The sequence below is a fragment of the Schistocerca piceifrons genome, chromosome 8 (assembly GCF_021461385.2).
Source record: "Schistocerca piceifrons isolate TAMUIC-IGC-003096 chromosome 8, iqSchPice1.1, whole genome shotgun sequence".
In the NCBI taxonomy this organism is placed as follows: domain Eukaryota; kingdom Metazoa; phylum Arthropoda; class Insecta; order Orthoptera; family Acrididae; genus Schistocerca; species Schistocerca piceifrons.
In genome coordinates, this window is record NC_060145.1 from 480,306,246 (window position 1) to 480,329,946 (window position 23,701).

The following is a 23,701-nucleotide window of genomic DNA, read 5'->3' on the forward strand; positions in this document are numbered from 1 at the left end:
TTGAGAACGAACTGATTCCGACATATTTGCCATGGTGAAAGTGAAAAATCGGTTTGTTTAAAGTGCTATAAATTTCAAGAGATCTTCTGATAGAAATAGCATCACAAGGACAGAACACTTGAATCAGGCGCTAGTTGGAAATTGTGTCCTGAAGATGAGTCATCAAATGCATGAAGTGCTGGACTGAAATTACGTTTTTGGCAATCATATTTCTCATTCTCACTATGGTGTGGCCTTTTACGGATCGATTCGTCTTCACTTTCAGGATCTGAAGAAGAACTGTCCTGGCGAGCTCTACTAGGTGAAGTACGTGGAGGTGTATTACTAAGAGATTCTTCTGATGAATCTTCATTGTCACTACATTCATTGAAGATGCCTCGCTCACTGTCACTCCTTGTCAGTATCTCCAGTATCTCTTTATCATTGCAACAATGCCGATATGCCATTTGTCTGTAGAACTCAAAGCTGACAGAATTCTAAAAATCCTGATGAAACAGCAGATAGCTAAATGACACAACTAAGCAGAATGCAGAAGATCACACAAACCAGCTAGCCCGAATGTCGAACAGCAACTGCGAAATCTGTAGCAGAGTGTTTCCAAGATAGCAGGGACAGCAGCACAGAACAATAAGTAGGGTACATTCAACCAAGGGATTGCACGGGACAAAAGAACTTGCGATGGACCAGCATGTAGCCCTGAGTGGCTATTGACGTCCGCAGTCCCACAGGCAGTGGAAGCGGCTGCATTATAAGACGTCATTAGGACTCAAGTACTGGCCAGGCCGCGCGGTGAATACTGTCTGCAGGGCCCACGGGAAAACCCACTTCAGCGGCAAACAACGTCTGCAGGCCCTGCGGCAAGGTGGACTGCCGCGGTATATCATGTCTGCAGTACTCAAAGGGTTAATTGCTCTCATCAAATTTCCCATGTTTACAATATTAGTTAGCACCTGTTTTTGCATTAACATAATTATAATTTTCCCATACTTTACGCTTTTTGAAACTATGTTCACGGAAAAAAACTGATGTCGCTGTCATAAAATGATGCTGGCTTGTCGTTGGCCTTCAAGTAGCCAGTGTTCATTCAAGTAAAAGTATCATGACCAGTCACAACCAGTTTTAAACTGTCTTTACTGCATGTGTGCACACTGCACCAGTTGTGTATTTTTTCAAGCTTAGCACAATGTGGTTTGAGAATTTGTTCTCATTGTCAAGTGCAAATATTTATGTAAATATTTATTGTGATGTTTCACAAATAAACAATGTAAGTGATGGTTCACATATATATGAGTTTCTCCACAATGGAGGATGCACAATACCTTATAACCTCAGAAAGATGACTGCAGTGGAAGAGATGCAGGACGAAACACATCCAAACATCACACAAGATACTTAATGTAAATATTTATACTTGATGATGATAATAAATTCTCAAAATGCATAATGCTAAGCAGGGAAAAAATATTTAACTGATGCATTGTTTTATTGTTTAAATGATGAACATCACACAGTTGCAGGTTTTCCTAAAACAACAATTACGATTAAAGACATCAAGTCAAATGTTTCTATCTCCCAGGTCCAGTTAAGTTGCAGATAAACAGTACAAAATTCAGATAACCTTTATTAGGTAATAAACAAGTCCCTAACGAGTATTTTGGTGTTTGTCATGTATATGTACCATACTGAAACTATGAAAATGTGATTTGGGGGGACGGGGATCCTATATATGACTTTTACCACTTAAAAATTTATTTCCTTCATTTTTAAGTTTATTTGCTTTTTATACAGTTTTTTTTAAAAGTCACTTGAAAAGTGAAAGAGGGGTTTCACTGGGTATACATAGCACACATCCTTTAGGAAAGTTCTCTCTCTCTCTCTCTCTCTCTCTCTCTCTCTCTCTCTCTCTCTGTGTGTGTGTGTGTGTGTGTGTGTGTGTGTGTGTGTGTGTGTGTGTGTGTGTGTGTCAGATGATAATATACTCTCTGACTAATCTTGACAATGTATTTACCTGACTGACTTTTAACCGGGCTATCGAACTGCTTCCGAAGTGTACAGTAGACAAACTATTGGAACATCGTATTTAGAAGCTAAATATTACTTTGAATTATCATTTTGATATTTATGTTGTCCACCTAATAAATTCACTGCATTCCCCACTGGAACAGGGACCATGACTAATCTCAACTTGAGCAATTCCTCTTGAAATTCAAATCTGCTCCAGGAAAAAAAAAAGTATAGTAATGAAGCTTCAAGAATACATTTGTCTTGGTAACATATTTAAGTGATTAACATTGTAAGACCACATGTTTATGTACGCACGAGGTAAGCCATTGCAAGTGTGAAATGCTGGTACATTAATAACAGGTGTAACTACCAGAATATTAAATTCGAGCATGCAGACATTTGTGCATTGTGTTGTACAGCTGCCAGATGTAAGTTTGTGGAATGGAATTCCAGGCCTGTTTCATTTGGTTGGTCAATACACGTATGGTTAATTCTGTTTGTGGATGATGCTGGAGTTGTCATCTGGTGATGGCCCATATGTGCTCGATTGGAGACAGATCTAGTGATTGTGTGGGCCAAGGCAACATTTTGACACCCTGTAGAGCATATCGGGTTACCATAGCGGTATGTAGGCGAGTGTTGTCCTGTTGGAAAACACTCCCTGAAATGCTGATCATGAATTGCAGTACAAATTATTAAATTGCCAGTTTGACGTACAATTTTGCAGTGAGGGTGCTTGGAATAGCCATGAGAGTTCTCCTGCTGTCATACGCAATCGCACCACAGACCGTAACTCCAGGGATGTAGGTACAGTGTGTCTAGCAAGCAGACAGGTTGGTTGCAGGACTTCAGCTGGCCTTCTCCTAAAAATCACAAAGTCATAATTTGCAACACCAGTTTTCATCAACAAGCACAACAAACCTCCACCCTGCCCTCCAGTGTGCTCTCACTTTTAGTTCAAAGCTGTCCTTGCAGTGACAGATTTGTAACAGTTTGCTGTGTTACTGTGGTGTAACTGCCACTCAAATTGCTGTTGCAAGTGCAATACTGTGCACCAGGGCCATATGTCAAATGTAATGGTCTTCCCTCTCGGAAGTGCCACACGACTACCTGGAGTCCAATCTTCTTGGGATTGTACATTATTGTTCAGTGACTACATTCCTGCCAAGTTTTTCTGCAATATCGCAGAAGGAACATCCAGCTTCTCATAGCCCTATTACACGACCCCGTTCAAACTCGGTGAGGTGTTGATAACGGTGTCTTTGCTGCCTTAAGGGCATTCTTGACTAACATCAACTCGCCACGTCCAATCTCAAAGGTAGCTAATTCTCACTACCATTACAGCATGTCTTTAAAGCAAACATGACTTGTATCCTCATAGATAAGCTACTATGGCGACTCTATAATGCGACTGGTGCAAAATTTGAATAGACATCATCTTCCAGATGTAGAAACAGACCTACCAACTTTTGTTTATGTTGCCCAACTCCTTCTGAGTGTTGCATTTTTTCCATTATATTTTAATAAAGTTATCAGTTTTCATTCAACTTGTAACTGTTATTTATTTTATGTTTGAATAATGTTAGAACTTGCTTTGCTTTGTGAGCAGTAGTGCAGTTGAGGATATGATACCAAAAACACTTCTGCAAATTCTTTGCATTTGTTGTTAAATTGGTATTACAGTGGCATTGTAATAGCTGCCCTAATTAAGCTCACTTGAAGCCAAGTTGTACAAATGTTGTAACATCATAATTTAATGTGGTAAATCTTGCAACCATGGCTAATAACTACCAAAGACAACTTGTTAATGCAGGAGCATAGTCTTCCAATAATATGTGCCCATGTTAGCACACAGTAGTAATTTCTTACAGAGTGCACTGAAACACAGGCTGTCATTGTTACGACAGACTGGCTACTCTTGACTGCCCAGAGTATCTGCAGTGAACTGTCTTCCTACATAAAATTTGTTCCACATAATGGAACGCGAGAGGCCACCTGTTACCATATCTCACTGTTGTCTGCCTGGTCTGCCTTCTTTACCTTTTCCCATTTAAAAAAGGTGTTCACCGAATGGAAACAAGGGCAAAAGCTTGGCCTCCCTAAGACCTAATGGCTTCCTTCCTTTTTATGCTTTATATACAGTTCATAATGATAATTAACATAAAGTTAGGAGGAGCTCAGTCCATACAGAAATGGTTTGTTCCATCTTCTTAGTTCTAGAACAATAATTTAATTGTCCATTTACCATTCTAATTAAACTCAGATCTCGACAACACCTAAGTACATGGACACTTAACACTGGTAAGTTATAAATCCTTCTACTATTTGTCTTCCTTCACTCCTAAATTATTTATGCCAACCTGAAGGTGTTGGAAGTCACAGAATGCATCTTAGCAATAAGTGCTTCAGTGCTTTATTAAATTAAGTAATAAAATCCGCAGCCACTTGAGCTTGACTTGGGTGAGCTTCCATCTACTTCCAACCCTTGACATATGATTTGTATCCCTACATCCTATGTGCCCACTTAGCACATCCTATTTGTCCCATCACAGGTAATGATAGGTAGGGCCACTTGTGAAAGCAGTTCTGTATACCAGTTATGCTGAACTTGCCTTTTATGCAGAGATAACCATCAAAATGAATAACTACCACCTAATTGCAGCCAAGGAGGAGGTGAGCACCAAATGGCAAAAGTACTACTTTGCATGTTATATGGTCCCCCTGCCCCTTCCCAGTACAGACTTATCTGAATTATGTTGATGCGAGTTGTCTTTGGAACAAATCCTTTCCCACAATCCTCCTGGATTGGGTCTCCACTGTCTCTTGTCCCACAAAAACTAAGAGAGTTTATACAGTGACCAGTTCCTCACTTGTTGTAGTGCTCCCATATTGAGTCAACTCTGTGGACAAACCAGTGTAGCCAACTATGGCCATGCAGGCAAGATGGTAGTCACCTCACATATTAGTCACTTTGCACAACTTGCTCATCACTGTGTGTGTGTGTGTGTGTGTGTGTGTGTGTGTGTGTGTGTGTGTGTCACAGGAGCCAAAATGTTGTGGAATGGCATCAATGATTCTGCCTCATTTTAACTCTTTTAACACGCTGAAATTGTTCTCCTTTGTGTGCACTAGTTATACTGGTACTTGCTTTCACAATTTGTTTCATGGATGAAAACGGCCATTTCGTCCCACAAAGGGTTGTTTTGGGCATGTATATTGCTAGTACACATACCTGTGCATCCTTAAAAGTTTTGATTCCTTCAGGCTTTTCTTTTTTCCTCTCCCCCGGGATGTTTGCAGTTTTCACAAACCTTAATGTTTGTATCAGATATAACATTTCTGTAAGACTTCCAAAAGGAAGTTATACTCAGTATTATGTTACAGTTTGTACTTCAGTGCCTTCTAATAGTGTATGGTGTGCTAATTTTCCACATTATTGTGTAACTGTGTAGATATATGTAGCAAGCCAAGCCCAAACTTTTGTAATTCATTACCCTTCCATGTTTGTTTTAATACTTCTATTTAGTTTAAATCTGATTTAGTGAAACCCTATTAATTTTTGTTACCCCAATTAATCCTCCACTATCCTACTTATCATGTCAAGCTATATTGTTTCATGGTCGTACGGATCTTCATATATCTCATTGAATCTTTAGCATTTCATGCCATGTTTTTCAGTTACTAGTTATTGCCTGTATGTGCAAGTTTTGTAATCTTGTGATGAAACAGATGAAATGTTTAGTAATTACAATAATGAAAATAATCAGTTTTTGAAAATATAATGTAATTGGATAGAAAAATATCTACTCTCCAAGTGGCAGCAGGAGAGCGCATCTACATCAACATCTATACTCTGCAAACAACTGTGAGGTGCATGGCAGAGGGTACATCCTATTATACCAGTTGTTAGGGTTTCTGCCTGTTGCTTTCACATACAGTGTGTGGGAAGAATGATTGTCTGAATGCCTCTATGCATGCAGTAATTATTCTAGTGTTACCCTCACAATCTTCATGTGAGTGATATGTGGGATGTTTTAGTATATTCGTAGAGTCACTGTTTAAAGCCAGTTCTTAAAAGTTTTAACAGACTTTCATGGGATAGTTTAAGTCTGTCTTCAACAATTTGCCCGTATCTCAGTTGAACCAATGATTTGTAAGCAATCTCCTTTGTAGACTGAGTACACTTCCCCAGTATTCTACCAGTAAACTGAAGTATACGATCTGCTTCACCCACTACTGAGCCTGTGTGATAATTCCATTTCATATCCCTACAAAGTATTATACCCTGGTATTTGGCTGACAACAGTAACTCACTTATTTTATAGTCATAGAATACTACATTTTTTCCATTTAGTGATATGCATAATTTTACATTTCTGAACATTGGAAACAAGTTGCCAATCTTTGTGCCACATTAAAATCTTATCAAGATCTGACTGAATATTTAAGCAGCTTCTCTCAGATAGTACTTCATTATAGGTAATGGCACCAGCTGCAAAACGCTTGATCCTACTGTTAATATTGTCTGTAAGCTCATTAATATATAACATAAACTGCAAGGGTCCCAACACTATTCCGTGAGGCACACCTGATGTTACTTCTACAACTGACGATGACTCTCCATCCAAAATAACATGTTGCTTCCTCCCTATCAAGAAAGAAGTCCTCAGTGCATTCACAAATTTCACCACATACCCCATATGATTGTACATTTGACAATAAGTGTAGATGTGGTACTAAGTCAAATGCTTTTTGGAAATAAAGAGACTGCATCTACCTTGTTGCCTTGAATCAAAGCTTTCAGTATGTCAAGTGAGAAAAGTGTGAGTTGGGTTTCATGTGATTGATGTTTTTGAAACCCATGCTGGTTGGCACTAAGGAGTTCATTCTTTTCAAGATACCTCTTTGTGTTTGAGCTCATAATGTGTTCTAAGATTCTACAACAAATCGATGTCAAGGATATTGGATGGTAGTTTTCAGGTTCATTTCTACTACCCTTCTTGTAGATGAATGTGACCTGTTCATTTCTCCGAGAACTGGGCATGGTTTTTTGCATCAGGGATCTACAATATGTTGTAGTGAGCAGAGGGGCTAACTCAGCTGCAAATTCAGTACAGAATCTGATAGGGATTCCATCAGGGACTGAAACTTTGATCAGTTTTAATGATTTCAGCTCTCTTTCAACACCATTGACACTAATATTGATTTCATTTATCCTTTAAGTGGTATGAGGATTAAATTGGGGCAGTTCTCCTGGATTTTTCTTTGTAAAGGAATATTTGAAAAACAGAGTTAAGCATTTCAGCTTTTGCTTTGCTACCCTCAATTTCAGTCCCTGTCTCATTCGTTAGGGACTGGACACTAACTTTCGTGCCACTAACAGCCTTTACATACGACCAAAATTTCTTTGGATTTTGTGAAATGTCATTTGACGATATTCTACTGTGAAGGCATCACACATTGCTCTCTTGACAACCAGATGTAATTCATTTAGCATCTATCTATCTGTAGCCCAAGGCTTTTAAAGACACCTATTACGCAGATAATGTGTTTACACAGTGACTGTATACCATGGAGATTCCGTCTGATTATGTACTGTTCTACTAGGTACATATCTATCCAGTGCATGGTCGACTATTATTTTAAACTTGAGCCAGAGTTCCTCTACATGCATCTGCCCTGTGCTAAAAGTTTCAAGTTCCTCATTGAGATATGACACTACTAAACACACATATCTTTCTGCTTGCTTTAGTTGTCCTTTGTGCTTTGGATCATTGTTGCCACTGCTGCATCATGGTCTCTGATACCAGTTTCGAAGTGGACATCCTCAAGGAGTTCTGGCCTATTTGTTGCCACTAGATCCAATACATTTCCGTCATGAATGGGGTTCCTAACTATCTGTTCTAGATGGTTTTCAAAGAAGGCATTCAGTAAAGTTTCACGTGATGTCTTATCTCACCCACCGCTAATTTTCCCAATTAAATGTTGGACGATGAGTTGCCACCAATCATTATGGTATTTTTGGGGAACCTACATACAAGTAAACTGAGATTTTCTCTTAATGCTTTTGGTTACATCAGGAGATGAGTCTGGTGGGCGATAGAAAGATCCTGTTATCACTTTATGCCCACCCGTGATACGGAGTCTTACCCAAACAGTTTCACATGCAGCTTCAATTTCTGTCTCAGTGGAGTATAGTTTCTTGTCTACTGCGACAAATACACCACGTCCATTTCCCATTTGCCTATCCTTTCATTGTACACACAAATTTTCCCTAAAAAACTCACTGCCATCATTTCATGTTTCAATTACATACGTAATACTTAATACCTTTTACATGCGTGTTCACCTGCAGCCACTTGGTGAGTAGGTTTTTTGTTTATCAGTTCCATTATATTTAGTAATTATAATGTTTTAGTTACCATAATTAAATAATATTTTAGTGAAAAAGTCCTTTTTCATCTCTTTATGAAAATTATGGTATTAGATTTATAAAAGAAAAGAAATTAATATGATTATTTTTAACATTGCAGGTTCCACAGGTTATGCCTATGTTTCCAATTTCCCCACACCACCTAAGCGACAATTAGCATATGTGGCAGCGTTCAGCCGTATGGCTACGATCAAGCAAGTCTACGACTTCTTGTGTGCTCGTCTCAGGATAAGACCAGAGGACATGAGGTTATGGCATTATAGGGATGAGGTAAGTTAGATGACATGGATATATCTTAATTTCAAGTACATACCATGACACTTTTGTAGCTAATCGTAACCTGCGGTAATCAACTACCTGGTCTTAAATAATTGTCATAGATAAAACATGCACACATTAGAAAACTATATGTATATTTATAACTTCAGTGAATTTTATTGCGTCAAAATAACACATGGCTAAGCACTGAGTACAGGTTACATTCTCCTCTGCCAAAACAACAATAGTCTTGCAGTTTTTTTAATTCATTGTGGCCTATTAAGGAGTGTGTATTTCACTTATTTAGCTATTTTTTTCCTTCTTTTCTTCCTAGTATCTCTTCATTTCATCATGTGAGAATCATAAGAATGTGTCCCCAAATACCTGACTATCAGCTTTAACATGTTTTCGTGGTAATCAGCTGTTATTTCAAAATGACATCTCTCTCTCTCTCTCTCTCTCTCTCTCTCTCTCTCTCTCTCTCTCTCTATCTCTCTATTCTGCAGGTGAGAATAAGCTGCTGTGTATCTCCACGTTGTGGATGAGACTGATAGACATATTGGTACTTATGTTCTTTTGTCTTAGAGAAGTGGATCTCAGTTTTGGAATTTTGACCTACATGCTGTAAGGTACTGTCCAGACATGGCAGCTAAGGCCATTTTCTGCCAAAGATGAGTGGATAACAGTATACAGTAGTGATATCAATAATGCTAGAAATTACGTTGGAATGAAGATGTGGCTAAATGTGGATCTATTAAATTAGAATCGTATACTTTTCAAGAACACCAAAAGATTGCAGAGGGCAATTCAGTTGTTTTGTTCTCAAACACTAGCGGAGGACAAAATCGAAGTGTCTATGTTGCACCACATTTCTTCATGCTGTACGAACTCTAAACATTCCTACGATACAGCAATGCTTGTCTGAGCCTGGACACTCTTTAAAGGAGTGCAGTTCAACCCATGCCTGTATATAGAGGACTACAAAAATTGTTAACAGCTCTGACTCTTCAGGGTAGTTTACTGTTGTTCAGGCTGCATCAAAACAAAGGCTGTATGAAGTCCTTGAAATGGACTAGAAAGACTAACTGGATTTTGTACTATGCAGAGGGAACTGTTGAAAAATATGAAAATTAACCGATAACAAAATAAAGTGCAGTGACTTAATGTGACACAGCTTCAGTATTGCAGAAGTTATTTTAATTAAACATTTTTTGAACATTCCCATGGTCAACAGTTTAGAAGTTAGCCAGTATAGAGAAGATTTTGACAGTCTTCCAGTTGAAACTGAAATACATGGAGCACTAAAACTTCAGGAAGAGAAAATAAGACCTTACGGATCTTTACCACACCAGCATTATCAGGAAAATGTATACACATTTTACAGAACTCTTTGAGAAGAGAAAGTTGAAGATTCAGACAACAGGGATGTTGGTTGTGATGAAAGTAAGTGAGAAAGTGAACAGTCATTGGTGACATTGGTACAAAAATGGACTAATATTCATTTATTTTATATGCAAGTCATCAGTTTGTACTATGGAAATTAACTTTTTATGATATATTTTCCCAGTCAAGTGCATATCTCCAAAGTGTAAAACCACTATTTAGATTGATTCATTCACTTAGAATCAAAATGACTTATCGCCTTAGCAATACATTAAACAAGAAACAAAGGTGAACCTGTAAGTACTATATTTAAAGATATATCATCATCTGACAGCTTTTAAATGTGTGTTTTAGTTGTGTAGAGATTTTTCAATATAATTTGTGTTGTCACTGAAACAAGCAGTTTACATTTTAAAAATATCATCTTTCATCTGTCCTGTAAAATAGCTAAAATAGAGTTATGTTCCTCCGATGCTCGTACAGCAATTTTTTTCATGGAATTTCTTTTTATATTCCTGTGTCCATCTTCACTTTAATCTGGTAGGTTTCTTAAGAAACATGTATAGTTATAACAGAGAAAGGAAAATAAAGTCTGGCCATAATAGTTCCTGGAATCCAGTGTTACTTTGATCATGTAGTAATTAATTGATCAAACCTGCTGAAGTTACTGAAGGTCTGCAATCTAATCTTTCTAACATAATTCTTTATAGTAATTTAACCTCTGCTTTTGAACTGGGAAAGTTAGAAGGTTTCCAGAATGAGATTTTCACTCTGCAGCGGAGTGTGCGCTGATATGAACCTTCCTGGCAGATTAAAACTGTGTGCCGGACTGAGACTCGAACTCGGGACCTTTGCCTTTCGCGGGCAAGTGCTCTACCAGCTGAGCTACCCAAGCATGACTCACGCCCCGTCTTCACAGCTTTACTTCTGCCAGTACCTCGTCTCCTACCTTCCAAACTTAACAGAATCTCTCCTGCGAACCTTGCAGAACTAGCACTCTTGAAAAAAAGGAGATTGCAGAGACATGGCTTAGCCACAGCCTGGGGGATGTTTCCAGAATGAGATTTTCACTCTGCAGCGGAGTGTGCACTGATATGAAACTTCCTGGCAGTGCTTGCTCGCGAAAGGCAAAGGTCCTGAGTTCGAGTCTCGGTCCGGCACACAGTTTTAATCTGCCAGGAAGTTTCAAAGTTAGAATGTGTCTTGAAACATTTTCTGTGACACAGTGTATGCAGCTATTACTACCAGTTAGTTGAGCACTTTAAAAGTGTCTGCTTCTGGAACACAGATTGGTGCAGCAGCCCCAAATCAAATCCATATTTCAAATTAAATATGGGATCAGGGTTGGGATCGGCCAGCCTGTATGTGGTTTTTGGATGATTTTTCAGATCTGCAGAGGTAAATGCCTGGCTGGTTTCCCTGTGACACCTTGGTTACACATTGCACAAACATTTCAATAAACATTGTCACATTTGACCATGCGATCAACATTAGATGGAGTCAGAAGTGATATGCGGATTCCTTCCCAACAGGGAGGGGGGGGGGGGGAGGGAGGGAGGGAGGGAGGGGCAGTAAGTTTAAAATTCCTTTGGGAGTGATGACCCCATCTTAATAATAGCATATATAAAAATATGGTACATGATATATCAGTCCCAACCTGGCATTTGCAGGATACAGAATAGTAGAAAGGAAAGGAAGAAAGTGTATGCAACTGTATTGTTCTCTGTTGCAGAACAACATGCTTCTTATTGAGGATGAAGAACCTACTTTGGAGGATTTGGGTATAATGGATGAAGACCAGCTTTTGATTGAAGTCAGGAACAAAGACCTTACTTGGCCTGAAGAAATGGGATCACTGGCAAATCATTTACAGGACAAGCGTAAACCATGTGAGTGCTTGCAGCTGAAACTTAATTTGATACGGCATAAAATTGTCTAACTCTCATCATGCACATATTTCTTGTGTAGAATTTTTCTGTAAAACTTGACTGTAGTAGAAAAAGACAGATGACTATGGCTGTTCAGCAGAGAATGTATTAATGGGATTGTACATGATGTACAAGAGATTGTGATTGAATTTCTCATTTATGGAGCCTTAGATCTCTCCATTTTGGACAAAAATCAAAATAAGAATATGGAGTTTGCTGTAACAAGAAGGGTAAGTTACTCTGAATGCAGATTGTGGGTGGGAGTTAACACACCTATCTTCCCGTCTCGTAGTCATTAATGTCTCCTTTCTCAAAATGAGTCCACCACTACTTCCTCAAGGAGCAACTCAGTTGTGCTCAAGGCACTGAAACATTCTTGGCTGTAACGAAAATTGAACTCCTAAGCTGCAGATAGGAACAGTAGTAAAGCAGCATATTAAAAAGTTGAATCCTAATGCCATTGCAGAGAGCAAGTAAAAGAAGAAGAAAAGTAAACCTGAAAAAAATAAGTGAGCAGATCAGAGCTTTCATTTAGCGAAATGCAGATACTAGAGTAGTACCCTGGATCTTAAAAATTTTAACTTATTCAACATTTTCTTTATCAGCTTGGTAAGCAGGAATAGTACACAGTTGAAGGAATGTAAATGCCATTGGTGTGCCAGCTCAAGGTGACCCCTTAGCAACTAGTATTTGTTATCTGCCTGGTACATACTATATATGTTTTGTTATGTAGTAGTTATTTAAAATTTTATTGTAATGTTTATGAATAATTCACTTTACAGCTGTCCCAGCTGAAAGAGGAGCGACTGGTCTCAACAACTTGGGTAATACATGCTTCATGAATGCTGCATTGCAGTGTGTGAGCAACACGAGGGCTCTCACTCAATATTTCACAAGTAACATGCACCTCTATGAACTTAACAGGTGAGTTAAGGTGTACCTGTATTTTGCCAATTTTCTTACACTTCAGATGTTTGAGTTGTAATACGAGAACATAATACTCTATTTATCAGTGTGTAGGGAGTTGTTATATTGTCTAAGAGTAATATGTTATCCGTGGTCTGTAAGGATTTAAAATTGGTGCACTATGGTAGTTTTGGACTACAGGATTGACAGGCAGTAAATGGAATTAAAGATCACAGGGTTTAGTGGTAGGAAATGCAATGTTGTTATTTGTTATTTGCTTAGAAGAGGTTGGAATAGACCTGCAAGAGGCAAAATTCTTAGTACTGTCAACAGAAACATTGTGAAGGGTTATTGTTATTATTATTATTATTGTTATTAATGTTATTATTGTGTTTGCCTACCTATTCGTTAGATGGTATATTTCATAAAATACCCTACCCACCTTGCAAAGTGCCAGTTTTTATCAGTACTATTGTTTATAAGGGTATGGCTTTTAACCTTCCTAGTATTACTGACTTCGGTTTACTAACCCTTACCTTGTGTCTTTTAAAGTAGTCCTGTACATCTCGTCTTGATTGGCATCTTCTCCACATAGGCACAGGTTTTTAGATACAAACAACAAACTGTGCTAAATTGGAATGACAGTGTGGGACAAAATCCAGTGCTACAAAATAAAGTTATCAAAATACAGGATGTCATTTGAATTTTGTTAGTTAATGTTTAGCGGCAACAAAGAAATGCAAGTAAGAACCATAATATTTTCATTCATGTAATCAAATTCCGTGAAAGCTAACTAAGTTCAGAGCATCACAACAAGACACAATCAAATTCCGGTCTGAGCTGCCATAGATGACAGCCATGTGTGCATGAGGTATGCTTACATGTGTGAATGAATGTGTGTGTGGGTTTTTTTTTTTTTTTTTGTCAAATGCTGTAGCCGGAAGCTAAACTGTAAGGGTCTTTTTATTGTGCCTGTCTGTAACTTATCTTGTCATCTTTATGGCAAGTAGTGAACTACCTTTTCCGTACATTGTTGGTATTCCAAACTGGAGTTTCCATTGTTTGATCTAATGATGCATGGTATTACAAGTTGGTCGAAACATTACACGATTGTTCACCAAGGTATTGTGCAACACGACAAATGGTTTTTGGTAACTCGTTACACTATACTGTCCAAAACACGTGTCGCGTTTGTTCATAACTGATATAAAACTTCATGTTAATTGTTACACACAAATGTTTCCTGTGGCCATGTTAATTGCGACAAATAATTACTGGCATTGTACTCTGTGGCTGTCGCAAAGCGTGTTGCCTCGTTCATACTGTAGTGGGTTACATTAACAGTTTGGTGCTTGCTTATTCATTGCACACTTCTGATTGATCCATCGTCTTCCACTAGTAATGACTTAGTTAAATGTTCTTCTCTTTTTTGTTTTGACTTAAGTTAATGACCTTGTGAAATTATTATTAACCTTCTAGTACTATAACTAATGTTGATGGTACGGCTGGAGGAGCATAGCAGTGTTCGAATAATAAATATTAACTAACTACAGTGTGCTGCTTTGCACCACATTTAGTATGTGATTACTGGATTTCTGTACAGTGCTCCAGCATGATAATAGTAAACACTAGCAGGCACATTCCCACCCTCAGAAACCATCTGCTGCACAACTCGGTGCATGGTACTCTTTCCCTACCTTTTTGCTGCTAAATTTTCTTGAGTGATTGGCTGTAAGTAGAAGTAAAATAATGTTTTTTTATGTATATAGACTGAAGAGACAAGTGAAACTTCGTACCAGTGCCAGGAATCGAGCCCGTGTGCCCTGCTTACTAGGCAGGTGCATTAGCCACTAAACCACCTTGGTACAGCGGTTCACACAACTGCACGGATTACCCTGACGTGCCTCCCTCCTGGATCGAAATTCTCACTGTCGCCCCAGTCTACTTTAAATTCCCACTTACATGTGAACAGAATTGCCAAGGCTCTCCATGTTCTGGATCAGCACCTCAGCATCGAATGTAAATGGGGGAATTTGATTCCTGGCCTTGGTACAAATATTCACTCACTGCTTCAGTCTATATACATATAATCATATCTGTATGAGACCATAAAATCTCTGAAATTGTGTCCTTTCATTTCATTGTGTTCTATTTGCTGGAATCAGCACTTCATCCATATAACTTGTCACCTTTGCTGGTAATTCCTCTCTTAGTGAAAGTGTATCACATGAAAATGATAATACCAATCCATGTAAACAAAAGCTTTATATTTTCTACATTCTTCAGCTAGCAGTACCTGCCAGAAACTGACTGCAAGATCAGTACTAGATATAACCTGACTATTGTTAAACTTTTGAACCAGCTCCTCTAATATTTTTGGTTTATCCATTTTTATAATAATAATTTTGTTTGTTGCTCTTGCAGCCACCTACAAATATCGTGTCCACTATTCTCATCTACATTATTTTGTAACATCTTTTCCTGACTAAACATGGTACAAGTATTGTCTCTCCATATTCTCCATTTGTGCCACTGTGTTCTGTTATTCCATTTTCAATTTTCTCAAGGTAATCATTAACTTCACCCTTTAGTACTTTAACCTGAACCCCGCCCTGTTTATGCTATGGGCTCACACATCCCATAAATAACAACTCGTCTTCCTCTCTACCTATACTTTTTTAACACCTTCTGTTGCAAAATCTACCACAACACAGATCTCTGTTAACCCCAAAATTAATTTGATGTAAAATTCGGGAATGATCATTCCATTCACATTAAACATTTTATCTTTAATTTCAATCAGCAACATTACTTGGTTCTTTATTAACTTTTAACATCAATGGCTCAAACAAGTCTCACCACTTGCACTAGCAGTTCTGGAGTATCATTTCCCTCTTTTAACTTAAAGTATAGTTCTATATGTATTGCACAAATGTCACTCTGTGAACCTAGAGTAGCTAATACTCTTTTAATGACCTTATTGTCCTGTTCAAATGTTAAATCTTCCTTAACAGCATCCCTCTCCCTCATGTTCCAAATAATTAACATTAACTGGACATTGTCCTAAATCAGTTTTCAATTGGACATCATCAGAACTCCTAAAATAGTTTGTCTGCATTGGCGTGTTCATTTCACTCCTATCTCTTGCAATTTCTGGCCTCATCCTTTCTGTCACCTCTTGCCTCTCTCTGATACTGATCATTATTACTGTGGAAATTTCCACAGTACCATCCTCCTCTACCTTTAGCAGGTTGTCTCGTTATCTATTATTGGTAACATAAGGAGAAGATTGATTGCTATTGAACCTAAAGATGACATGTGGAGTTGCAGATAGGCATGACAACAAGACAGTTACACATTTCTTCACACAAGCAAGTGCACTTCACACACTCGTGACAACCATCTCCGGCAGCTCAGACCAGAATGCAACTGACATGTAGAATGGAAGCAGCAATCTGGAGGTGGTGGGGAAAGGGAAGGGATAGCAGGGTATGGGTAAGGAGAGAGAAAAGTGCTGTCTGACAGAAGGGGCAGGGAAGAGGGTTCAGAAAATGTTACATGGAGGTTGTGGAGACATTAGGTTAATGTAGGTTGAGGCCGGTATAATTTCAGGAGTGGAGAATGTGTTGTAAGGATAACTCCCATCAGCACAGTTCAGAAAACCTGGTGGTGGAGGAGAGGGTCCAGACAGCCCAGTTGTGAAGCAGAAATTGAAATCAAGCATGTTATGTTCAGCTGCATGTTGTGGCACAGTGTGGGCTACTTTGCTCTTGGCCACAGTTTGACAGTTGCTGTTCATCCTGCTGGTGCGCTGGTTGGTAGTCATACCAGTATAAATCACGTGCAGTGATTGCAGCAGAGCTGGTAGATGATGTGGCTTCTTTCATAGGTGGCCTGGCCTCTGTTGGGCTAGGATAAACCCATGACAGGACTGGAATAGGATGTGCTGGGTAGGTGGAATGGGTAGGTCTTGCACCTGGCTTTGCAACAGAGATATGATCCCTGTGGCAAGGGTTTGGGATTGGGAGTAGCATAGTGATGAACTAGGATGTTGTGGAGCTTGGGTTTGCAACGGAATACCAATTTAGGAGGGATGGGAAGGGTGTTGGGATGGATGTCCCTCATGTCAGGGCACGACAACAGGTAATCAAAGCCCTGAAGAATGGCGTGGTTCAGTTGTTCCAGTCCAGGGTGATATTGGATGATAAAGAGGGCACTCTTTTGTAACTGTTTTTCTTGGAAGGGGTGGGAGGATTTGAGGCTCAGAGCCAAGACACCCTGTAGACATTCCTTTAAGACCTCAAAACCTTCTCTCCCATTTGCACCACCTGGTCATCTTCAAGCCAGCATGCCACCATCCTGGACATTGTCTTCCTCCTCTCTGATGGCTCCATCCACACCTTTGTCAATTCTAAACCCACCAACCACCAGCAGTACCTGCATTTTGACAGCTATCATCCCTTTCACACCTTTTCAATTGGACATCATCAGAACTCCTAAAATAGTTTGTCTGCATTGGCGTGTTCATTTCACTCCTATCTCTTGCAATTTCTGGCCTCATCCTTTCTGTCACCTCTTGCCTCTCTCTGATACTGATCATTATTACTGTGGAAATTTCCACAGTACCATCCTCCTCTACCTTTAGCAGGTTGTCTCGTTATCTATTATTGGTAACATAAGGAGAAGATTGATTGCTATTGAACCTAAAGATGACATGTGGAGTTGCAGATAGGCATGACAACAAGACAGTTACACATTTCTTCACACAAGCAAGTGCACTTCACACACTCGTGACAACCATCTCCGGCAGCTCAGACCAGAATGCAACTGACATGTAGAATGGAAGCAGCAATCTGGAGGTGGTGGGGAAAGGGAAGGGATAGCAGGGTATGGGTAAGGAGAGAGAAAAGTGCTGTCTGACAGAAGGGGCAGGGAAGAGGGTTCAGAAAATGTTACATGGAGGTTGTGGAGACATTAGGTTAATGTAGGTTGAGGCCGGTATAATTTCAGGAGTGGAGAATGTGTTGTAAGGATAACTCCCATCAGCACAGTTCAGAAAACCTGGTGGTGGAGGAGAGGGTCCAGACAGCTCAGTTGTGAAGCAGAAATTGAAATCAAGCATGTTATGTTCAGCTGCATGTTGTGGCACAGTGTGGGCTACTTTGCTCTTGGCCACAGTTTGACAGTTGCTGTTCATCCTGCTGGTGCGCTGGTTGGTAGTCATACCAGTATAAATCACGTGCAGTGATTGCAGCAGAGCTGGTAGATGATGTGGCTTCTTTCATAGGTGGCCTGGCCTCTGTTGGGCTAGGATAAACCCATGACAGGACTGGAATAGGATGTGCTGGGTAGGTGGAATGGGTAGGTCTTGCACCTGGCTTTGCAACAGAGATATGATCCCTGTGGCAAGGGTTTGGGATTGGGAGTAGCATAGTGATGAACTAGGATGTTGTGGAGCTTGGGTTTGCAACGGAATACCAATTTAGGAGGGATGGGAAGGGTGTTGGGATGGATGTCCCTCATGTCAGGGCACGACAACAGGTAATCAAAGCCCTGAAGAATGGTGTGGTTCAGTTGTTCCAGTCCAGGGTGATATTGGATGATAAAGAGGGCACTCTTTTGTAACTGTTTTTCTTGGAAGGGGTGGGAGGATTTGAGGCTCAGAGCCAAGACACCCTGTAGACATTCCTTTAAGACCTCAAAACCTTCTCTCCCATTTGCACCACCTGGTCATCTTCAAGCCAGCATGCCACCATCCTGGACATTGTCTTCCTCCTCTCTGATGGCTCCATCCACACCTTTGTCAATTCTAAACCCGCCAACCACCAGCAGTACCTGCATTTTGACAGCTATCATCCCTTTCACATCAAAACATCTCTTCCATACAGCTTGGCCACTGGTGGGGTGGCATATCTGCAGTGACAAGAACTGCCTTGTCCACTGTGCTGAGGATCTCACCAAAGCTTTTGCAAACAGGCACTATTCCCCAGATCTAGTTTGCAAACAGATCTCCCATGCAATTTCCCCACACACACCCTCAATCCTACAACTACCATCTAGAACCAGCTACTAAGTAGTTGTGCCTTTGTCACCCAGTACCAACCTAGATTGGAACAAGTGAACTACACCCTTCATCAGGACTTTGATTACAGGTCATCATACCTTGAAGTGAAGGACATCTTACTCAAAATCCTTTCCACATCCCCTAAAGTGGTGTTCCATTGCCCCCACCCCCCCTCCCCAGAGCACCACAGTGTTCTAGTCCACCACCATGCTACCCCCAATCCCAACCCCTTGCCACAGTGATCATATCCCTATGGAAGACACAGGTTCTAGACCTGTCGAATCCACCCACCCGTCTTGTCACAGGCTTATCTTACTCCAACAGAGACAAGGTCACCAGTGAAAGCAGCTGTGTCCTGTACCACTCTGTTGCAATCACTGCCCAAGTTCTTATATTGGTATCACTGCCACCAGCTGTCCACCAGGATAAACAGCCACCACCAAATTGTGGCCAAGAGCAAAGTAAACCGTGCTGTGCCACAATGTGGAGTTGAAAAATTTCAATGGCTGCTTGACAACGTGGGCCATCTGAATACTCCCCTCAGCTACCACCTTTTTGGAACTATCCACACGGGAGTTGTCCTTACAGTACACTCTTCACTCCTGAAATTATCCCAACCCCAACCTCTTAACCAACTGTCCCCGCACCCTCCATCTATCAGTTTCCATCCCCTCCGTCCTAACATCTCCTCCCTATTCTCATCCCCTCATCCTCTTTGTCATCCTCTTTGTGTGCTGCCCTCTGCCAATGCATCTGCCCATCCTTCTCCTTCCTCACTCCTCTCCTTTTTTGCCTTCCATTCCTTTCCACCCTCGCCAACTCCCTGCCCCTGGCCTTCTACCACTACGTCTGTTTGCGATCTTGGACCCTACCTGTTCCACGAGACAGTACTCTCTTCTCCCACCCTCACCCCCACTCCCACCAGTGTCTTTCTATCCCTTCCAGATTTTTGCTTTCATTCTGTGTAACAGCTTCATTCTGGTCCAAGCTGCTGAAGATGGTCATTTGTGGGTGAGATATGCTTGCTTTTGTGTGTGTGTGTGTGTGTGTGTGTGTGTGTGTGTGTGTGTGTGTGTGTGTGTGTTTTTGTGTGTGTGTGTGTAAGGGGGGGGGGGGGGGGGTCCTTTCCTGAAGAAGGCTTTGACCAAACGCTAAATGTGTTACAGTCCCTTTTTTATGATCGTCTTCAAATCAAAATGTCATCTTTACGGAGAGTAGTAGTCTAATTTCCTCGTATAGTTGGTTTTCCAACCTGGAGATTCCAGTCTTTGTCTATTATCTTGACTACTCCATTTCCACCTAGTACCTCTCCACCTTCTTTGTGTTAACTTATGCCAACAATGACTCCAGCAGTTCAAGCACATGCAGAATACCAACAACATTAATTTTTGGAATTCCTAATAATTTTTCTTGCACACCTACAGGTAATTCGATCAGTACAATAGTAATTAAATCTCTTTCCTTCAGAGTATCATCTAAATATAAGTTCCTCTCCAAATAATTGTGAAAGAATTCTTTATAACTTTGACACCCACTGCCAACTAAATTTCTTCCCATGAAAATGTCACTGCTTACAGTATTTAGCTTAGTGTTCGACCTGTATTGTTTAAGGGAAGCATTTACAGATTCATCATATGTTCTACAAGAAGAACCCATTCTCATTCTGCATGATATTGTTTTGACTTTCAGCCACCTTATGACCTTATGACGAATCCATTTTTCTTTCTATCATCCCATGTTTTAGGCAATGCATTCTCAGAATGTTTTACAAATGCAGCAGGATGATTTAAACCCTCTTGTTGAAAACTGACAGAACTTGCATACCTGCAAAAAAGTTTCATCAATTACATCAGAGCTTCCTGTTCCATTTTGATTCCTTTCCTGCATATATCATGCCTGTAATCACTCTGTAATTTTATTTTCAACTCAAGAAACATATTGCTTTCATTCCTGCTATTACCATCATTTTAGTAACTTCACCTGCTCTGTTGTGACACAGGTTTGACATTATTTATTTCATGGCTCTTGCCCTCTACTTCTTTAATTTGAGTAATTCCAGCATTGAAATGTGTGATGCTGTTATGACAACACTGATCAGTAGTACCCGATTTATTTCTTACTTTATCATTACTAGATTTTAGTTCACTAATTTTATCATTATGTTTCTTGATTATATTTTCATTGTAGTTAATCCTTTCTGATAATTCCTCTTCTGTTTTCTCCAATGATCTTTTCACTGATCAATTCTGGTGTTTGTCTTCTGATTTTCTGTGTGAAACATTTCCTTCGTGCCTTTCATTTCGGCCTTAAATTTAGACAGGTCAACCCTAATTTCCATTTTTAATTTTTCACGAGATTTGGTCAGCTGATTAACTTGCTCATAAATTTTCTTTGATAGATTGTTTCTAGTTTGTTTTTATTCATTTATAGTTTAGTCATATTTCCTACCCAAAATTGTATTAGACTCCTCAGTTTTAGTAATTCTCCTAGTCAGCCTCATATTGTTCATTTATATGATTTGCTTTCAACATCTGTTTCAGTTTATACATAATACGCTGAAGACTACACTCTGCTGGTTCATTGCTAACCTCATTATCACTGTTTGATAATTCTGTTGCTTTAACCTGACTTACACTATCATCAATTTCTTGTTCCCTATTTACTCTAACAGTGCAACAATACACTACATCATGAGATTTACTCAAAGATAGTAAATTACTATAATCATTATTGATTAGCTCATCAGTATTGTTTTCAGCAATGTGAATATTTACTCAGCTAGTGATCCGATTATCCACATTAACATTAACTAATTAATTATTATTCTCTCCATTACTATCAACCTTCATTGTAGTGTTATCAATGTTTATGTTATCAAAAGCCATGTTGTTCTATTAGTGACTCTCAATGTGAAACAGTTTTAAGTTACAACATTTCTAAGTTAGTATTTCTTAAAATTAAAGTCCCTTTCTCTAATAATAACGTAAGTGCAACTTACAATAACAGCAGTGTCAAGTGCCATCTCCATGCCATCACACAATTGAGACCTCGCACCTTGGAAACTGTGTCCCCAGTGAGATGCTGATGTTCAGACTACTGTTGTGGCCACCAATCTGCAAGCCACTGAAGCTGAGAAGTCAGCGATACTGTCTTTGATATGCATTGTCAGCTCCTCATATCACACGTCCGTCGTCGGCATACTCCAAAATGCGCATGCTGTTGGGTGTTTATGTCTTCAGTTTTCCACTTCCTTTTGTAGTGGAACTTATTCCATCATAACAGTTCTAACGTGACATATTACTAAACATCAGGTAACGCTACTTCAGTTCATAAGTTTCAGAGGTATTTGTCTGTTCCTTTGTCATAAAAACTCAATTTTCAAAATAACTACTAATCCTCATTATTTATATAAAGGTGGTGCAAAAAAAAGTTTGCTGCTACTATTCAAAGTTTTACCAACACAAAAAATTCACTTTTCTTCAAAATTTTATCGACATCAAAAGTCAGTGATCTTTTCATGCACTGATATAAAATTTCTCCCACTTTAATCACTGTCTAATCATAGTTTTGCAAACCGTGTTTTTAAATTTAGCATTGTCCATTATCTGTTAACACTTCCTGCCACACCAATTAAGCGCAGTCCACTGGCTGGCGCTGGAAGAAGAAGAAGAAGAAGAAGATGATGATTATTATATTATTATTATTATTATTATTATTATTATTATTATTATTATATTATTCACGTTTGGGCCCTACTGGACCACGCGAAGTACAATCACGGGGCATTCAGTTATTTTCTTTTAGACTTTCTCTCTGCCCAAATTGTTTTCATTCTCTCGGAATGAGCTCTTTTCCTTTCATCAGACCATGTGGTTCCAGTTTTCTTTGGTTTTTCAGCTTGACCAACTACCCAGTCATGAATTTTTTGCCTAAATAATTTTCTGTCTTGAATTTCATCTTGTTGTATATCTGCCTCTTTCATGTCCTCTTTTATAGCAGCAATCCATTTTATTGTCTCAAATTTAGCTTTACTTCGATTTTCGTAGAATTCCACTACTTGTTTAGTTAGTCTGGTAGCATCCATTCTTTTAATATGCCCATAAAATTTTAATCTGCGTTTTTTCATATCCGAATATATGCTGGTGTATTGTTGAATTTCACTATTTGCTCTTAGCCTGTATGTTCCTTCTTCAGTATATTTTGGACCTAGAATTTTTCTGATTACTTTTCTTTCTATTTTTTGGATTTCTTGAATGTCCTTTTTTCTGTTTAAAATTAGCGTTTCAGCCCCATAAAGGCACTCTGGTTTTATGACCGTGTTGTAATGTCTCAATTTAGAGTACCTCGAGAGACATTTTTTGTTGTAGATGTCTTTTGTAAGTCTAAAAGCTGTCTCCATCTTTTGACAACGAATTTCATTTCCAATTTTTTCTAGACCAGTCTCTGAGATTGTTTCACCTAAATATTTGAATTGCGAAACTCTTTTGATTTTTCCATACTTAGTCTCCAAAAGTTTGGGTGCCAGTTTGTTGCTAGTCATATACTGTGTTTTTTCAAATGAGATTTGGAGACCTACTCTTTCTGCTGTTTCTTTAAGAATTTCTATTTGTTTCTGAGCAATTTGGATGTCCTGCGTTAGAATAACCAAGTCGTCTGCAAAGGCCAAACAGTCTATTCGAATATTTGTTCGTCCTAATTTCACTGGTTGGTCAATTTTGAACTCCA

The 23,701-nt window shown here is 39.3% G+C and overlaps 1 protein-coding gene across 1 annotated transcript in view; it reads left to right on the forward strand.

Moving 5' to 3' along the window:
* LOC124712473 (ubiquitin carboxyl-terminal hydrolase 32) overlaps positions 1–23,701 on the forward strand; it is a 233,462-nt gene that overhangs the window by 93,712 nt on the left and 116,049 nt on the right. Inside the window, exons 12-14 of the mRNA XM_047242768.1 lie at positions 8,538–8,707; positions 11,811–11,967; positions 12,789–12,930. Coding sequence (XP_047098724.1) covers positions 8,538–8,707; positions 11,811–11,967; positions 12,789–12,930 — 469 coding nt within the window. The remainder of the gene's footprint in view (positions 1–8,537; positions 8,708–11,810; positions 11,968–12,788; positions 12,931–23,701) is intronic.